The sequence below is a fragment of the Oreochromis aureus genome, linkage group 5 (genome assembly GCF_013358895.1).
Source record: "Oreochromis aureus strain Israel breed Guangdong linkage group 5, ZZ_aureus, whole genome shotgun sequence".
Lineage (NCBI taxonomy): Eukaryota > Metazoa > Chordata > Actinopteri > Cichliformes > Cichlidae > Oreochromis > Oreochromis aureus.
Window position 1 is genome coordinate 33,289,010 of NC_052946.1, and position 19,002 is coordinate 33,308,011.

Below are 19,002 nucleotides of genomic sequence, written 5' to 3' on the forward strand. Positions count from 1 at the left end.
GCATTTCCTCTTTTTTTTAGCAATCGCCTATAAACATCTGGGAACTGGAGAGACCAGCTGCTGGAGTTTTGAGAGAGGGAAATTGCCCTATTCTTGACTGACACAGAACTCTAGCTGCTTAGCAGTCCTGTTGGGCAGCTTTGTTAGATTTCTTGCTTTGCCAAATGTCTTCAGTTGGTCAAAAGATGTTGAACTAGCTCCAGTATACAGTTCAGCACTGTATTACTGAAATATGCAAGGACTTCAGGCTTATGTTGCTCTGAAACCAGTATATTGATTGTTCCAGATGTGCATCCACATACTATCAGAGATGCAGGCTTATGAACTGAGTGCTGATAACAACCTGGAAAGTCCTTCCTCGTTAGTGCGGAGTACACAGTGTCCATGTTTCCCAAAAAGAAGTTGAGATTTCAGTTCGTCTGACCACTTTGCCTCCGTCCATTTTAAATTAATTTTGCCCTAAACAACATGGCTGCATTCATGGATCATCTTCTTCTTTGAGTCCATGAAATGATTCCCACGACAGAATCAGAAATGTTTTTAATACAGTGCTGCTGGAAGGCCAAAAGACCAACGTCCAGAAGTGATTTCTGACCTTATTCCTTGCACACAGAAATTTCTCCAGGTCCTCTGAGTCTTTTGATGTCATTTACTAGATGATTCAAAGGTGTCACAATTTTATGTTAAGGAACTTTTTTTCTTGAAAATATTCCACAATTTATATTTGCATTTTGCTTTTTTTTTTTTTTGCATTTTGAAACTCTGCCCTGCTAGAATGCTGTTTTTTGACTCGGTTGTGTTACTAACATGTTGCCAGTTAACCTAATAAGTAGAGCTGTTACTTTTTAGTACCACATACTTTTCAAGCCTTTTATTGACCCCATGCCAACTTTTTTGAGACATATTACTGCCATCAAATTCAAAATTCATTAATTAGTATATTGTCTCATTTTAAACATTTGATATATTTTCCATGTTCCATGGGTTTATGAGATTTACAAATCAATGTATTTTGTTTTCATTTCCATTTTACAGTGTCGCAACTTTTGTGGAAATGGGGTCCTTGGTTCGTTATTGACATGAGTACTAAGCATTTGAGTGCAAAAGAGTTAAAAAGATCTTATAATGAGATATAATAACTGATGACCCTTTACTTTGTCACATTCTGCAGTTTCACTGTTTACCATAAAGTAGTGTTATACATAAAAAGATGTTATTGCTTGTATTTAACTTGTATTTGTCTACCAGAAAGTAATTCTTAGTAAAAGAAATCAAAAGCATGTTATCCCACAGTACACTTGTGTATACTGTCCATCTTATCCACAAGAGGTCTTACAATCTTACAAACCTAAAACAAATGCAATATGCCATATTACACTACTTCAGAAACACTTCAAAAGTTTGGAATTACATTTAGAACTATTGCTGTTACAAAAGACAACTGAAACAGTCAGAATGGAAAGCCAATGTGAGCTAAAGTCCCTGGGACCATAGGGAATTGTAGATCTTTTGTAAAGAAATAATTATGGACTGCAAGTAAAAGCTTACTCACTTGGATATATAGGAAGATGCACTTAGTAGCGACTGGCACCTTTATGAATTATGTAATTATAAGCAATAAACATTTAGCTGTTTGTAGATGTACTTGTCAATAACTGAAACTCCTCAGAGGAAACAGTAACATCATAACGCGGTGGTAATTTCCAAAAACACAGCGTAACCTCATGTCAGAATTATTAAAAGTACACTAACAACCAGAAACATGTGTGCACCTATATGTGTTTCCGGAAGTGATTTTTCACATGTGACCAGTGGAGGTTATAACAGAGGGCTACACTGGTGAGATCCACACCCATCCCTCCTGTTGCACGAGTCTTCTTGTACTACGGATGATGTCATCTTTGACCGGGGAGGGGAGGAGGGACTCCGGTGACTCGAGTGCCTGCAGAATCTGCATCAAGCTAGTGTGAGGTAACTAGAAAGAAACAGGAAACACGACCATCTGTCTTCAAAATCAAGCAAGTTTGTGAGTTTTCGATTTAATTTGATACGAATTCTTGATGACATAATGGCTAATGGTGGGCAGTGCAACAAGACTTAAATGCAAGAATAAAAAATAAAAAAAGTCAGAAGTTTTTGTTTCTGTAATTGTTTATTTTGTTTTTTGTTTTGTTTGCATATTTTCTTTGTTTTTTTCAGTTATGTGAACATTAAGCATTTTGTATTTCTAAGCTTTTCAACACAGATAACCCCTATTAGCTGGGCTTGACTACCAGTTACATAACGGGGCAACTGCCCCATCAGACATGACAATTTGTAAAATTAAATGGAATGTGCAAAACAAAAAAAACAAGGTAAACTTCGATGACAGGGGGGAAAACGATTTTTTTCTTGAATTTACAAAAGTTTGCATTCTATCATTTGTTTATTTCCAAAGCACAAAAAAGGAAAAGTCAAGAAGCCACAAGCTGACCCATTTATTTTGAAAGGCTTGACCGGACGTGGTTGAAAGTTAGCCTAGCTCGTAGCTTTTGTCAGTGGGAGGATCTCTGCTCGCCTGCCCCGTTTCTCAACACCCACTCTGTAAATTTAGCGAACACTGCAGCAAGAAGTGTGTCTGTGTGTGTCACGATCAAGAGGAAGGAGCAAGCAGGGATTAAGATTAATTAAAACCTCTCGTCCGGCTGGTGACAGGTAAATACGAACCGGAGCCTGTGGTTTGACTCAAAATTCTTATTTGACACAATCCGACTGTCTAATTATAGCTCACTTACTTGGGTGAAAGGGACAAGGTGGTGGCTTTTTCTCCTACTAACATTCGCCTTTTCTCGGGTAGATGATACTTTAATTCCTGGCATCGCTGTAATTTACAGTGAGGTCTAAGCAGCGAGGTTGTAGTTGGCAGGGTGTGTTTCTGTACAACTGTTGATAGCTTCATTGCTGGTAGTTTAAAAGTGACGGCACCAGATCAGATCCCGTCGGTATGTTCTCACTGTTCCGAGTGCTGCGACCTCAATAAGGCTAAGCAGCTCCTTATGGCAAATTTCCAAGTGTACCATTCCTGGGAACACTTAATTTTCTCATTGTTATGATTCAGGTTTCCTGTTTAAACTACAAACAGTGCTTTTCAAATATACTGAAAGAAATGTGGAGGATGAACTTTGAGAAAATGGGTTGGACTAATAATGTTTAAATAAGTGAAAATCCAGGCCTGTTAATGGGGATTTAAATAACCTACAGTACAGAAACATATTGGATAACCTCATACATGTTTTCCTTAGTTTGTTGAAATGATTTAGAAAGCTAACCAGATTTCTTGATACACCTGAGTCAGCTGACTGGTCTGCAGTCTGAAAGCCAATAATAGTTTTTAGCACTTTTCTCTGTTCTGATTGTTCTTTCTATCCTCATTTACATTGTTTGCCAGTGTGAGGTGAAAGGCATTTCTGGCAGATTTATACCTCTAATACTGGAATGCCTTTGAAATATTTTGGACAGAACAAGAAATGTAGATGCCACATGTGTACTAAATGATTAGTCCCTTGGATGGGTGCAGTTATTTATCACCAGGTGGCCTGGAAGTCATTAGAGACTTCTTCTCTATCACTAAACTAGGCTGTCTGGCTGTAGTTTCAGATTCATCTGCTGAATCTCAGCAAGAAAGCAACTTGGCTTTTATCTCAAAATGTCAAAGCAGCTCTTCAAGACATTAAAATCTCTTTATGTTCAGTTTAGAATATGGAACTTTTAAAAAACTCTGGCCGTCTAAATGGTAGATTACAGTTCATGTGAACTATCTGCAGGGTTTTTTGTTTTTGTTTTTGTTTTTTTGTTTTTTTAAAAGTGTGAAAATCGTTTAAGCAGGTAAGTCTCATTTGTGCTAACTCATGGTACACATGAAGTTCATCCATCCATCCATCCATCCGTCCATCCTCTTCCACTTATCCAATTCAGGGTCACAGCAGGGCTGGAGCCTATTCCAGCTACATATGAAGCTGTAGTTCTAGTTTTTTTTTTTTCTTAATTTGATTTTGAAAACAATCCAAGTGCTGTTGCACATGAACGGATTATTCGACTGGTCTGTTGACAGAAAGACGGTACCAGTTGTTCTGTCATCAAGCAAAAAAACAAAATGTAAACACTTTTTTAAAGTTTTAAAATTATAAGATATTAAATTTATTTATTTGAAAATCTTATATTAATAAGATTTTAAAATAAATATCTTTTAGGTTTGGACTCTCCCGTGTAGGAACTCATTAGCTAGCCTTGTGGCTTAGCCTCTTTGGACAATGACACTTTCATTTCTGTCCACCAGTCAATGTTTAGAAATGCAAATACATTTTATAAAAGTTAATAAAAAGCATCAGTGCCTTCAGGTAACAGACGATTGTTCTCCATTGCAATTTGGCAAATGCCATCCCTCTTTTGACTGTTTACCTGTATGCAAACGAAGCCTGTTCAAATATGTTTTGTAAACTAGCACTTGGAATATAAACAGAAAACAGAAAGTTTCCAGTACCAAAAAACTCTGTCCTTCTTGCCTACAGATTCTAGAAATGCTCATAGAGATTGTGGAGTGCCAGTGAGGAAAAAAACAGCCTGAAAGCTTAACCCTGTGCTCTGAATGACTGACAAATTTCTACTATTGCAAACCAATCGATTACTCATTTATTTAAGAAAATACTGGACAAGTGTTCAGTAGTTATTGTCATTATTATGACTTTAAAGATTAGAACAGTTGGCTTCTAAAGGAACAGACAAAAAACAAACTCGGGGAAACTCAATCCTCTTGGCCAACAAGTCATCCCTGTCTGGCTGCTCATGACCTGAGTTATTGAAGAGAAGTGAGTCCTATGGTATCTGTTCTCTCTCAGTGTATCTGCTGCTTCTTGCCTTAGAGTTTGCCAGCTGCCTGAACTCTCTTGTCTTCCCCTACTTCCTCTCAGCAGGCTTCAAGAGCAAGAGTGTCTTCCTTTGATGTACTTTTAAAGTCGTGGCTGCTTGACAGAAGCCATCTATCTAGGTCATTAATCTGGAAATGCCCAGCTGTTTATGGTGCTCAAACAAGTTTTTGCTTCATGAGACTCCTCCTATGTAATTGTGTTGAAACTGCAAACACCTGAAGGATATGATTTTGGAAACTTATTTGCTTTTCTGATCACATGCTTATACTCTTGTTATGAAGTGATAGGCAGTTAGTTTAGTTTATTAAAATCGACCTTCCAGACTCTGCCAAGCCATTTCTTTGGCTTGATGCCACGATTTTCCTGATCCCTTTATCACAAAGTGACCTGAAAGCTGGTACAACTTGGTACAAACCTACAGAACTGCAGCAAGAAAAAAACATAACTTATTTCCCAAAATGTCAACAGTCCTTTAATGCATAAAAATCTCTGTTTAGTTTACAATCACCTGGTCCTCTTCACATGGATAAATTGTCCATTGCTGTTAAGAGGCCTTAAGAAAGAAATCATATCTGGGGGTTTTTTATGTCTTGGGCATAGCTGATTTTGGCACATTTGACCATTTCCTTGGGTGTAGCATATGGTCATGACTCGGTGAGACTCAGGAGCTGGGGTTTTTGTGCCCAAAGAATGTGAGAGGCTGACTTGATCTCCTCTGTGTGTTCCTGCTCTTGTGTAATGCAGATCGGCATTAAAACATTTTGGTTTTTTGCGCTGTAGTCAACAGCTTATAGTAAGAGGACTATATTTGATCAAGGAGTACTAGATATGAAACGGCTTGAAGGTATCTTTCAGATTCCTCCGTGTAATCTTTAATCTTGGTAGATGAGATGTGTGTAGGTGGTGCTGACAGCTGGTACTGCGGGCTGTCTGCTCTATGTCATACACAGCCTTTGCCAGTTTATGAACTTTGCCCCATTTCTTAGGTTGCCTCGTGCAGAGGTGCAGCTAATTCCTGGGTGCCCTTAGATCTAAAGGTTTCTGGACTGTTTCAAGACTGCACCTCTTGAGGATAAAAGGCACAAGTTGTGTGTTATTGTGAGTTGAGGTTCAGGTGCAGAAGTTGCTTGAGGACATTTTTGTAAAAGGCATGCCCCTGAAGTACATTAAAAGTCATTTTTCTTCTGTAGTTTGGAGCTGCTCTGAAGACATTCAAGCTAGATGGAAATGAATGTTTCTCTGTCAAACGGAGTCAAAATCCAGCCTGGCTTTTATTATTCTGTTAGTTATAAAACCTGTTTCTACAACCAGAGTTGGACAGAGCTCCTTCACAACTCCTGTCTGTGTCAGATTTGCTTTTCTTTCACTGTAGTGCACACTATCAGTCCTGTGAGCTTGTTACATGTGCAAAACAATCCTGATGGGACTCATTTCCTGTTATATGTTTGCAGGACATGAGAACAAAAAGTCATCATCGCTGTAGTCTCAGGAACAACATGTTTGTTAATAACTGGATGTTCGTGTATGTTCAGCATTGTTATTGATATCAAACTCACATGAGCAGAGAGGGGCAGCTCTACCTCAGCGGTCAGGGTCACGCTCTACTCTGCAGTAACTCTGCTCAGCTTGTTGCATAACTCCTGTTGGCCCTTAAGCCTCAGGAAACCTCCTTAGAGAAGGATTGAGGTGGCGTGTTCATTAACCCGGGGCATTGCCCAAATAGTTGTACAGAGTAATGGTGCTTTGCTTTCCCTTTTAATGGTTGTCTTTAGACCAAATCTTACGACTTAAGTCTTAGAGCATTTGTTTTACAGTTTATCCCCTTCATAAGGACACTATGTTAAAAATATTTATTTGTGTTTGTTGAATTTTGGTTTGTATTTAACACCTGTTTCTTGATGAAATAATAAAATAAATAAAAAATACATGATAAGTTATTAGAATGATTTTCCGTTCATTGACTGGATAACTAAATCTAGGTCATTTTTACCTCTTGATTGTCTGTGAACAGCTTACCAAGTGAAATATTCATCATACTTATTTATGCTTTGATACTTTTCTGTTTTGTTTTTTGTTTTTTGTGGATGAACAAACAAGATATTACATGTTGGAGGATTTGGAGAGTAAGTGGATTTCGTTACCTTTGGACAGAGTGGCATAAGCTGTTTTTCCCTTAATTCCAGCCTTGAGGTAATTCTGTCCGTACTATCCCTTCATATTAACAGACAAGTATAATGTTAGCAGTTCACTCTTATTACCCTTAACAGTATTACTGTTAAATGCATAGCATTTGTAGCCTAATCTAATTTTCAATGCCTGCTACTAGACTGGCCTTTTAACATAACTACAACTCGACAACAAATACATAAGAGACCATAAAAATGCAAGCTACACAATGGAGATAGTAAGGCATTGCTTCAGAGCAGTGGATTTTAATCTATTTGTGCCAATTTCCAGGCCTCACAGGAAAACCTTTTGTCATGTGTTTGTTTGCTTGGTAAATTGTGTGCATGTAGATAATTTGTCATTTTTTGTGCTTTTCTTTGTTATTAACCAGGAAAGTGGTCACTACATTTCTTGACACAAAGTGCAAACAGTAGAGTGGAAATTGAAGAGAAATTCTTCCTCAGTTGCTTTTGGGCTGATTTGTCTTAGCATGAGATGAACTGTGAAAAATTAAATGTAGCCTATAGTAGTGCATTTTTTTCCTGTTTTCCTTCAGGGACCACATAACACGTTAGCAAGAACATTGTCTTTACAGCGTGGCTCACAGTGTAATGCAGAAATATTATAAAGTCCTGATAGACAGGATATTGTTCATTCTTTTCAGATTTTTCTTGTAGTTTAATGAAATCAATCTTTTTCTTCAGGCCGGCATTTCAGTGAAATAATATGGAAAAGGACTCCTCGGTTTGAACTGCTATCAATGCAGTCTGCGACCAGGAGTTGTATTGTTTCAACAGAACTCGGCCCTTTATGAAAACAACACAAGGTTCAATGGCAGCTTGTTGCCCCAGAGGCATAAAATACAATCCAGGAAGTCTAGATTTGGTAACAGATCTGTGAACATGAAGGTATTTCAGAGCCCAAAACAATAGCAGCAGCACTATGACAAAATACAATGCAACTGTGGAAAGTTACCGTGGTGATAATTATTTTTTAACTTATTCCACTTGAAATGATCCCTTGGATTTATGGGATTGGCTACCAGAGCGCCTCAGTAGGAGACATTATGTTGCACTGTGAAGTGCAGTCACAATTTTTGCAGGCACCCTAGCTTCATAACTAGAAGGGTCTTTTTCAAATAAATAAACAGGCTGTTTATGAGGTTACCCAGAATGCAACCTTGCCTTTTTTTTTCAAAGGGTCACGGCCTTGCTTTGACATTTTGACGGGAAAAATAAAAATTTCAGGATCATCTCACTAGATAAAAGATGAATGTTGGCTTTTCTTCCAAGAAACTCAATCTTGACTCAAAGGTCAGTAATTAAAGTTGCTTTGGTGTCATTCTGTGTTGTTTTGTTGGATTTTTCAGGCAGCGTGCTTCTTTTATGTAAATAAAACAGATGGTCCTCAGCCAGCTCCACCATGATAGTTGAGTTTTTATAAACGAATTCCAGTAATATCTCTGTGCACGTTCAGATGCCTCGAGTTACATTGTGTACAGTCAAAGATATATATGCCAGTTTAGTTTGGCTTTTCCACAGCTTTCAGTAAAAGTGTTAATTTTTTAGTAACAACTGCACCTACATCCAGTGGGGTTTCTAGTCAACTAGCAGACACTAGTTGTGGTAAGCGATGCTCAAACATGTTTTAATTGAATCAGGGTAAGAAGAGGCTTCAGTGTCAACGTGGAGAGGATGAGCTAAAGTTTTTTCCATGCTGAATCATGTTGAATAGGTGTCATCTGGAGGATGGATCAAAATCGATTTCTACTAGCAACCACCTGCCTCTTTAGTAGTTGCTGTCATTAGTATCCATTAGTCCCTAAATTGAGAGCATCAGTCATAGACAGCCTGAGGATTTGGCACCATTTGTGACTATATGGGACATTTTCACGCATAATTTCCTTTTGTCAACGTGTCAAGATGTTCTCTCACAGGCTGCTAATATCAATAGGAAGAACTCAATGTGCAGCTCCAAAGAGCAACTGTGTACATGTGAATGTATGTGAATGTAGGCGAACGTCTGTGCTTGCTTGCACGCGTTGCGTTGCCTCTGGCTGCTCCCTCCATGCTCCGGCTCTGCCGTGGCCTGTCCAAACAGAACTACAGCCAAAAAAGCTCCTCCCAGGCTCCACAGAACAGGAAGTGGGTTGTTTTGTTTCACAGAGGCCTCGGTGCTGCTGTCTCCCACTTGTTTGGCTATGAACCCATCATCTAGTTCAGAGTATCTCTGGTCCATTTGGCAGTCTCTGAAAAGCAAAAGATGCTGTGTGGTGTCTGTTGAGAACTATCAGGCACTCTTCAATGCAGCTCATTATTTTTTGTTGTTCTTTTATAGCTGTCAAAGCTTTTGCTCTTTTTTTTGTTCTTCATGAGCATATTAAACATGCAGAATAACTGGAGTGAGTAAATGGAGTGAACAGCCTGAATTCAAACTTGAGTGTTTGGTGCAGCTTAACAAAAGCTTTGCAGCTGCAACACGGTTTGTGGGAAGTGTAGGAGTGGGTCGTTGGGCAAAAGACAGAAAATATGATCATACCCATGACCACAATTTCCATAGCAAGAAACAAGTAACCAAGTTGTTATTAAAACTGTCAACCGCCAAACACCCAAAGTTTCCTCCTGGTTATGCCAAGTTTTCATATGCATGGTAATGGAGCTGAAAAGTAATTCATTCACTTACCCTTTTCATTTTACTCTTTCCAGAGCAAAACTACTGATTCAGCCTATTTATTTCTTAACCATTTACATGTAATTTTATTTTAATAATTGTACGTACTTCCACAGACTGTATTTAAATGAGCTGTTGTCTGTTTCAAGGTCTGCTGGTTAAGTGCTGATAGAGATGTTTACTGGCGAAAGTGGTCAATGGAGGATCTACTCAAAAAGTCAAGGCAATATGAGGTTTTCTAGGTACCTTATGCTTCAACTCGTGTCCACTTGGAAAAAAGCTGAAACCAATTATAGACAGTAGCTCCACATGGCTAATTACCGTCAGCAACACATGGTGAAATACAATTAAATTTCCACATTGTAATGCTATTTCTTAACCCAGGTGTTTACCACAACATAGAATGGGCAGTTAACCAGCTGTCAGCTCTTTTTCCTTCACTGAAATTGCCTTAATTTTACTGGCTGTTGTTTGACCTCTAATTTCTTTGCTTTTTCTCGAAGTTCCATGTCACCCTTACTCTCTAACTTCTAAATATTTCTGCAGCCACAACGCATTCAGATAATTAGTTGTGCTTGATTGTTTTTTGATTAAAATCCCTGGTTTCAGATTCTCAGATCTGAAATTTTGGCAGTTTCTTTGTCTTCTGACTGTAAACTGTAATTATTTCTCCACATTTCTAAACACAGCTAACTAATTGCTAGTGATAACCTGCCATAGCTTTAACTTTAGGCATGGGTGTTATCAAGCAGTCTGCAAATTGTACAGATTTTACTACAGGAATAATCTGTGGTGTCCCGTTTTCATTTTTCTTGTGTTTGTAAACAGATGAGACTCTAAACAAGCTTATTATTTTTATGGCTATTTTATGACTTGTTAAAAGGTATTCAAATTTCAGAAGATTAATTTTGCACATCCCCCCAGCTCTGCATGAAATAAATCATGTCTAACAAGCCATCCTGATGATAGGATATGAAACCAGCAACAGTTTAAATAATGACCTCAGTCTGTGTTTCATTGTGACTTCTGATAAATGGCTTGATGCTGCTTATTGAAAGCACTGGTGTTGCCATGCATCTGAGCAGCGATTAAAAGTGGGCGTTGGGGCAGACTCGACTCAAAGTTTTGCCTGTAGCACAGAAAGATGAATTTCCCCTGATAAGTCGGTGCCCCTCGTGAAGAGTATTAGTGTCAAGACTGTCTGGCAGAAGGTGGATGAGGTGAGGAGCCAAATGACTATATGCACAGCTGCTCCCAGGCAGCAGGGCTCCAGCTCATCCATCAGCTGCACTGCTAACTCATCCCCATGCATCCCCAAACACATCAGCTAAACTAGTCTTCTGACCTGGGGATACTTCATAATGTTTCTTGATGGTTTGTGCACAAAAACTTGCAAAGCTTCCTAAAGCATAGGTATAACATTTAAAGCTTTAATTGATTTTGATTTAGGGTTAGGATGCCTGCACAGTACACACATGGAAACAAAACGAGTTTAGTGTTTTGGCCTTTTTAGGATGCCACCAAGCACTTCATCAACTACTCTAATTTCCTTACACTTTTCTCCTCCTTACAAGCCAGCAGAGGATGCGGAGCCTGATAACACATCCCTTCATGTCCTAGCTTGTCTCAACATGTCTTTTATTCCTCTCCTTCACTCCAGTCTCATCCTCCATCTCTTCTGTTCGTGTGACTTTGTAGTCTAGATTTGGCATTGGGGATTCAAGCTCTGTGACTGCACTTTGCCGTGACAGTATGCAGATCAGAGCTTTCCCGAAGGTGTAATGCCGTACGGTCTGTCAGAAATGTCAGTGGTTGCTTTGGAGCTACACTGCTTGAGCAAGGAAAAAAAGCACTGTGTTCTTGATTTATCTTATGATAACTACAAATAATTTAAATGACTACTATGCAAAATCCATGAATAGATGAGACGGTTAATGTGTTGTTTGACTTCAGGCAGACATGTTTTGAAAAACTTCTTGTTGTTCTCCCAACAGAAATGGCAGCCATTCGGAAGAAGCTGGTGATTGTTGGAGACGGCGCTTGTGGGAAAACATGTCTTCTCATTGTTTTCAGTAAAGACCAGTTTCCCGAAGTCTATGTCCCTACTGTGTTCGAGAACTACATCGCTGACATCGAGGTTGACGGAAAACAGGTTTGTGCTATTTACACTAAAACTGACTCGATTAAAGTGATGGTGTCTCTCGTCATGAACACAGAAATGCTTTTCAATTATTTAGGCTAATTATAGATTTAAGAACATGAGAGTGTAAGTAAAGCCCAATCCCCCTCAATTACTGCTGCTACTGTCAACCTTTCCAATCTCTCACACCAGATAGTTTGCACTAATGTTGCCAGACGTACCATAAACACTTGAGGTTTTTGTTTGTTTGTTTGTTTGTTTTTTAAGTAGTTTACCAAAGTAGGCTTCTAATTATGATGATGCAACTGCTGGCTGAGAATGCAAGTGTGAAGTGGATTTTATAATATTTCAGGAGCTAGCTTTCTGAAGGACTACATTAAACTAAATTAAAACAGGCTACAGGCACCAGTTGAAAATTAAGAAGATACATTTTTCTTTATTGCGGTGTAAATATAATCTTGGTTTCCACAAATTACAAAAAAAATATCAACACTTAATTTTTTTATTGTGGTACTCTGAAAGAGTAGTGACCCTATTAGTCAGACAAAAGATAATGTGATATCTACACCATTGTTTACGTGTGTGTGTTTTTGCTTCTGGACAAGAGCTGCATGCACAGCCTTAAACAAGAGAAAACAAACCTCTGTAGTTACAGTTTTTTGTGTGTGTGACGTCTTGGATCTGAGTCATGGGAAGGTGGTGAGGGTCGAGTTTGAACTGCAGATGGCTCGTTATGTCCAATCGTTTTATTTTTTTCTCGAGCCGACCATCGCTACACCACTTGGCAAAACAGGAAATGACTCTACTTCCCAGCTTCCTGTTCAGACTGGGAACAGGGATGTCTCTTAGCAATCCCATTCCTTCCCTCAGGATCACCATCCTCGTGCTACTGCCTGATAAACGTGCCTCACTTCCTGTCCTTGTCCTGGCTGCACTTAGGTGGAGGTAGGCAGGAGGTTAATGCTCATGTTCTGGACAGGAAATTTAAAGTTAGGGATCCATGATGGACATCAGATTAGAAAGGGATCATTTTGGAAAAGATGTGAGTGTCAAGTCCTTGAGTGTCTCTATGGAGGATGACCATCCCATCAGATTTAGCTTCTTACACAACAGGATGGATTAGATTTGTGTTCAGCCCCAAATTTTTAGCTCCTCAACCCCACCCCGTGAAGCAAAGATACTCTCATCGTCAGCGGACTGAGCCGATTCCATAAATAGCTGGGGGGGTTTGGGTCTTTTTCCTCTGTCTTTCCCTCCCTGAACTCTGCAGCTTACAACTAGTCCAGTGGGAACATAAAGCTCTGGTTGCTCATGCAGTCTCAACAGTGTTTGGCCACCTCCCACCTTCTGCCTCTGCAAACCTCTATTTTGGGACTGTTAACTGATTTTTGTGCTTTCTGTGGGCATACAAAAATCTGTCTTTCAGCAAAGTTCTGGTATTTAAACTTTGCAAAAGTTATTTTTTTTTCTTTTTCCATTGACTCCAATGAGTCAGCTGAAGAGCAAACTCAAGTGAAGCTTGGCTGTTGATGCCTTTAGAGGGAGACACACTAACCGGTTTGATGGTTGCTAATCTCTCACTTTCCCTAATTGAATTAATCAGTGGTGTGATGGGATGAGCCCAGTCCCCAAGTTCATTTCCACAACACTGACAGCCTTACACAACTAACAGACTTACAGTATGAAGCCCTGATTAGGTCAGAGCTGCTGGGGTGATTAAAAAAATGAATTCACTGCAAACAAGGAAGGAAGCGCGGGTAACACTAACAGATAACAAGTTAAGATGAAGAAAGTAGTTGTAGCCAGAGGGAAAAGCGATACTATGTCAGATACTTCCAGCATTGTTTGGTTCCCCATATTTAAACCTCCAGCCTTCGGGAAGATTACTCAGACGCTCCACATGCCTCAGGATTTCTGCGTCATTGAGCAGAAGTGATGTCATGACTGGTTATCTGCTGTATTCATCTCCATTAGTGGGCAACGGTATGTTAACTGTTTACAAGATAAGTCTGTGTTTATAAAGATGAGTAATATTAAGGAGCAAAACTGCATTTGTTCTCTGTTCCGGATGAATCTGTTTTTTTTGCAGATTTGATGTGTTTTGATGCTGTGTTTTTTCCAGGTGGAGTTGGCATTGTGGGATACCGCAGGCCAGGAAGACTACGACAGGTTGAGACCTCTCTCTTACCCCGATACAGATGTCATCCTGATGTGCTTCTCCATTGACAGCCCAGACAGTTTAGGTGAGGAAAGAATAATGTAGAGTAGTCATATTACAAATGATGTATAACGAAACTTATATTCCATTAAAATGATCTTTCATGAACATATTGCTCTATCTTACATAACCAAACCTAGGTCAAATAAGCGAGGGAGGGTCCTTGTACAATACCCTAATATACTTGATGGGAAGTGGGATTAATGCAGCTGAAAACATCTTTGCCTCAAGGAGGTTGCAGAGCAATCCATCATGAGAAGCGTTCTGCACTGTGACTCTGCACTGCTTGTCCTCTTTTTGTAGTTCTCCTTCCTATACTGAGTATTTCAGCTCACTTCTTGTCTTTCCTGGGACAGAAAATATCCCTGAAAAGTGGACGCCTGAGGTGAAGCACTTCTGTCCCAATGTTCCCATCATCCTGGTGGGGAACAAGAAGGACCTGAGGAACGATGAGCATACACGGAGAGAGCTAGCCAAGATGAAGCAGGTACAAAGGCCCCTGAAGGTCAATGAACAGTGGAATGAGCTAATCTGATGCAGGTAGAGAGCTCTTGAAATCTCAGGCACTAAAAGGCAGTGGATATGTGCTGGGTTGAAACATTTTATTTGTGAGGATTTTGTTTGACATATTTAGGCACATGTTATTGACCCTTAAGGTACTGGTTAAAAAATAAAAATAAAAAAGGGTCATATAGCACTACCATCCTGTGAATGTTTGCAGTCTCACATTTATTTCTAAAGAAGCTGCATGACGGATGACGTTAATCTTGCTTTTCCTGCTTCACCAGCGTACTGGGTTTAAGAACTGTCAGCTTATAGAGACACTGAAGGCCTGTGTGTAGAAATGGAAAATTCATTATTGTACAGGGTTTCAACCACATGTTTACGACATTACACCACCAGTGTATTAACTACAGCATCAATCTCACAGCTTACTGACAGTGATGGGACTTTTCTTAATATTTTTTGACCACATCAGAACTATGACAGGACAGAAATGTTCTAATCCAGAACAGCATGTGAAAAGCAGAAGCCTCAGATGGCTGTACAGTCAGAGCATGAAATATGATTCAGGGAAGCTGGTTTAATTTGTCACCGAGTATGAACGCTTATCGCAAAACACAGCGTTTGTACTGCAAAGAAGATATTATGTAATTGGACACTTTCTATCAGATGGCTTTAAAAAAACAAAATTGAGAGAAGACAGCAGGAGGAAGAATCCCTCTTCTAGGATTGGCATGCAATAATTTAGAGTAAGAAAGCAGTAAGAATAGAAAAGTTGAAATATAGAAAATCACAATGTCAAAAATGTCAGTTTCAATAACAAGTTAAAGGATGTGTCTCTATGAAACTGATTTCATAAGATGTAAAAGATTTCAATTTGCTAATCAAAATATACTAGATGAGCTTTTCCTGTCTGTAGAAATCAAGACATCAGTTGTCAGTTCAAGAGTTTGACTCTTACATAATAAAACAGACTTTGGTTTGATATTTGTAAGATATGTGATAAATGGCTTAGACATAAAGCCATAAACTTGAGCCCTTGATTCCAAGATTTCGTCGGTTTGGTAAATGAGTCATGCCAAAAAGGCGGTGAGAGGCACATCAAACTCTGCTTATGCTTTTGTTAATAAGTATTATGGTAGTGAGGGGGTGTTTAGACTGTAGCTGGCAATGATCAGTGTCTTAGTGTATAAAATGATTTTGTTTTATCAGCAGTTTAAATGCAAAAATACTCAGTTTACTGTCACATATATGACAAAAAAAGCAGTAAACAGCAAAAAAAAAAGCCTTTTTTTTGCATGAAAAATAATTCATGTTCTAAGTACAGTAACATCAATAATTTTGTATTAATTCTGCTTATGGAATTACTTATTTTTGACTGATTGTTAGTGCTCTAATTTCACTTTAAAAGGGGGGAAAAAATCAAGGATCTCCTTTGTGATATCATGATTTTCCCTGGAAAGTAAACTGAGCTCTCCTTCTTTTCTCAGCACTTTAATTGAGTCCCTAATGGTGTCTGATCTAACCCTGCAGGAGCCAGTGAAGACAGAAGAAGGCAGAGACATGGCTGGTAGGATCAGCGCTTTTGGCTACTTGGAGTGTTCTGCCAAGACAAAGGATGGTGTGCGGGAGGTGTTTGAGATGGCCACAAGAGCAGCACTGCAGGTCCGCAAGCGCAAGAAGAGAAGTGGCTGCACGGTGCTGTGAGCAGTCCAGACACCATCAAATCAGCTGACCAATTGGAGAAAAATAACACATGAAAACGGACTGACCTATTACCAAATGGATCTTTGTACTGTATCTCACATTTCATGACAAAGACAGGCAGATGAATTGAACATAAACAAACCTAATACAGGAAATGAACTATATTATATCTGTGGCTAGAAATTGATGTTTCCGTATTGATTTGCTTTTGTCCCTCCCAAAATCTGTCTTGACACTTTACACTTTTTTTTTTTTAAACTTGGCTTTGGTAGGTGCACATTTGTATGCAATATTGTTCTTCACAAGCTTCTCGGGCAAGTGGCATAATTCTTAGCTTGTATAAATCTTTATGAGTAGTTCCCAGTCTCGTCAAGCAGGCAGTTCTGTTTCACTGTAGCAGTAGCGATAGAGAATTAAAGATGATATCTTTTGACCATAAGAGCTAGTGCCTTTTTTAAGTTTATACACCACCGTCTGTTTGTCAGCGAGCTTGCATTTCGGCTGAGGACCCCGTCATTGTACTGTAGCTCATTTTACAGTGTTGTCATTGTGAAACCTGAGCAAAGCCGTAACTAAAGGCTTTCAGTGCTCGTCAAGTTAAGCACAATAAATGGTTGCTTGTGTCATTTTTTTGTTGGTATGAAACATCAGTTTCCCCTTCTCCATTATGAGCCCACTCACATCGAGGATAAAGAAAGGCAGCTGCTTCTGTAATGTAATGTGTCAACAAAGGAGTGTGCTTCCCATTCTGCATAAAATTATTCACATTCACCCCTCATAATTGTTGCTAGAAGCTAGATGGGAGGGGAGGGAGAGGTGGCCAACTGAGACGCAAGCCAATATGACTCAACTATGCACAATAGCTGTTAGGACCAACAGGGAGATGAGACAAGTGAAATCACGTAGGCCACGGCCTGGTGAACCCTCCCTTGTTTGTTTATAATGAGTGACTGAGTTCAGCTCTTTTTGCTAAGTTAACTGGTTACACCCATTATTGGAATCTTGTTTGTGATACTGGTTAGCCCAGTCATGGAAATCGCATCCTGTTAGGCTGGATCTTTCCAGTTGGACGACATTCTTTACATGTCTGAGAAGAGCCACAGTGTGTGTGAGTGAGTTTTTTGTTGTTTTTTTTTTCCTGGTGCCTTCTTTGTTCTGGTGTGCCTTTTTCGGTTGTTCTCTCCCAGACCAGATGGACTAGCTGCTGAATGTCAAGCTGATACTCACTGACAAGGTCAAGAGTGACCGTTCTGACATGTTTTTTCCAAGGCTTGGTTCTTTAAATAGATCGATGCATGGTAAATGTGTTATTTGATGTATGCCATCATCGTTTTTTTTTTTTTTTTTTATTTTGTGGATGACACATCTTTATCTTGGCAGATGAGCAAAAGAAGTTTGATTTAAGTTCTTGCATCATGTGAAAATTACAAAATGGTTGATTGAGAAAACATCTGTATGCAACCATTTCCTTTGATGTTTTACTTAAAAAAAAATCAGTTATAACCTATAGGATGGAATTTAAGCTCACTCTTTGGAAAAATACTCGGCATTTAAGGATGTAATTAAATTTTAGTTCGCTAGGACATGTCAGATCGTCTGTCTAGTATCTCTATTTGCTCATATCCTCGCAGCATACTCTACTGAACTTCACCTGATAATAGCTTGATATTCCTGAAAGGCCCCCACCAACTGTCCTGAGGCACACTCTTTCACACCACTGTTGCTCAGTCATCTACTTTACATGTCCACTGGTTGCATGAAGGGTGGATTTCTTAATATACGTGGCAAAAACAAAATCATCTGTGTTGCATGCAGCCTTCTTCCAATTCCATTAAAAGCGCCAAACCTACCAGTTGGCAAGGTATCTATATCTATTATTGTAAAACTGTGTGTAATGCAAATTTAAACCCTCTGCTGGTGAAGCACATAAATGATGCTTTAAATGAGCGGGCCAGCAAAGAGGCTACAGCTCAGACGAGGTGTTGTGATTGTTTTAGCCGACAAACGCACACAAGCAACGTACTAATGTTCTATCCACCCTCCAATCTTTAGAGGGTGGATGCTACTTTTAACTCGGGACTCTGTGCACTAATATGGACAACAAGCACACCATTTGGGCAAGGGTAAACATTCATATCTCTACAACTTCTTATCAATGAAAACATTTCATAGTGGTGGCATGGTGTTGACGTGTCTTAACAAGCTCTCGCAAGGAATACTTGGGAATTAGAGATCGGCAGAGAGTTAAGTAACTTAAAGCTGGGAGTAGAATCATAACGATTGAAAACGTTCCCATAGAGCAGCGGAGGAGCTAGTGTTGAACATATCACTAAGAGCATGTACTATACTGATGTTCATGTGTATGCCGATAATGTCCCGCTATAAAATGTCCTTGCTATAATTGATGCATGCATGAGAAATCCATGGGTCTTTACAGAAGCACTAACATCGCACACCTCTTTGGGAACAGCTTCAGCTCAGTGTTGTGCAACTTTTGTTTCTCTCTCTGGAAGTATTTGAAATGATTTAAAAGGATCCAGATTTCTATAAAAGCTCATTGTAATAATGCTTTGTAAACAGAAAGTGTTGTAGTGAACATTTGAGCTGAAGTGAACATGAACATTGTTAATAAACTATTTTTGCGAATAGACAGACCAGTCTCCTCAGTCCATTCTTGAACAGGACGATGCTGC

The 19,002-nt window shown here is 39.3% G+C and overlaps 1 protein-coding gene across 1 annotated transcript; it reads left to right on the forward strand.

Annotated features, from left to right (window-relative positions):
* The first annotated feature begins 2,544 nt into the window (after positions 1-2,544).
* rhoca (ras homolog family member Ca) lies at positions 2,545-18,957 on the forward strand. Its single transcript, XM_031738916.2, has 5 exons — positions 2,545-2,694; positions 11,735-11,892; positions 14,003-14,123; positions 14,455-14,585; positions 16,136-18,957. Exons 2-5 carry the CDS (start codon positions 11,737-11,739, stop codon positions 16,307-16,309), a joined length of 582 nt encoding a protein of 193 aa, XP_031594776.1. The 5' UTR covers positions 2,545-2,694; positions 11,735-11,736; the 3' UTR covers positions 16,310-18,957.
* Positions 18,958-19,002: the final 45 nt, after the last annotated feature.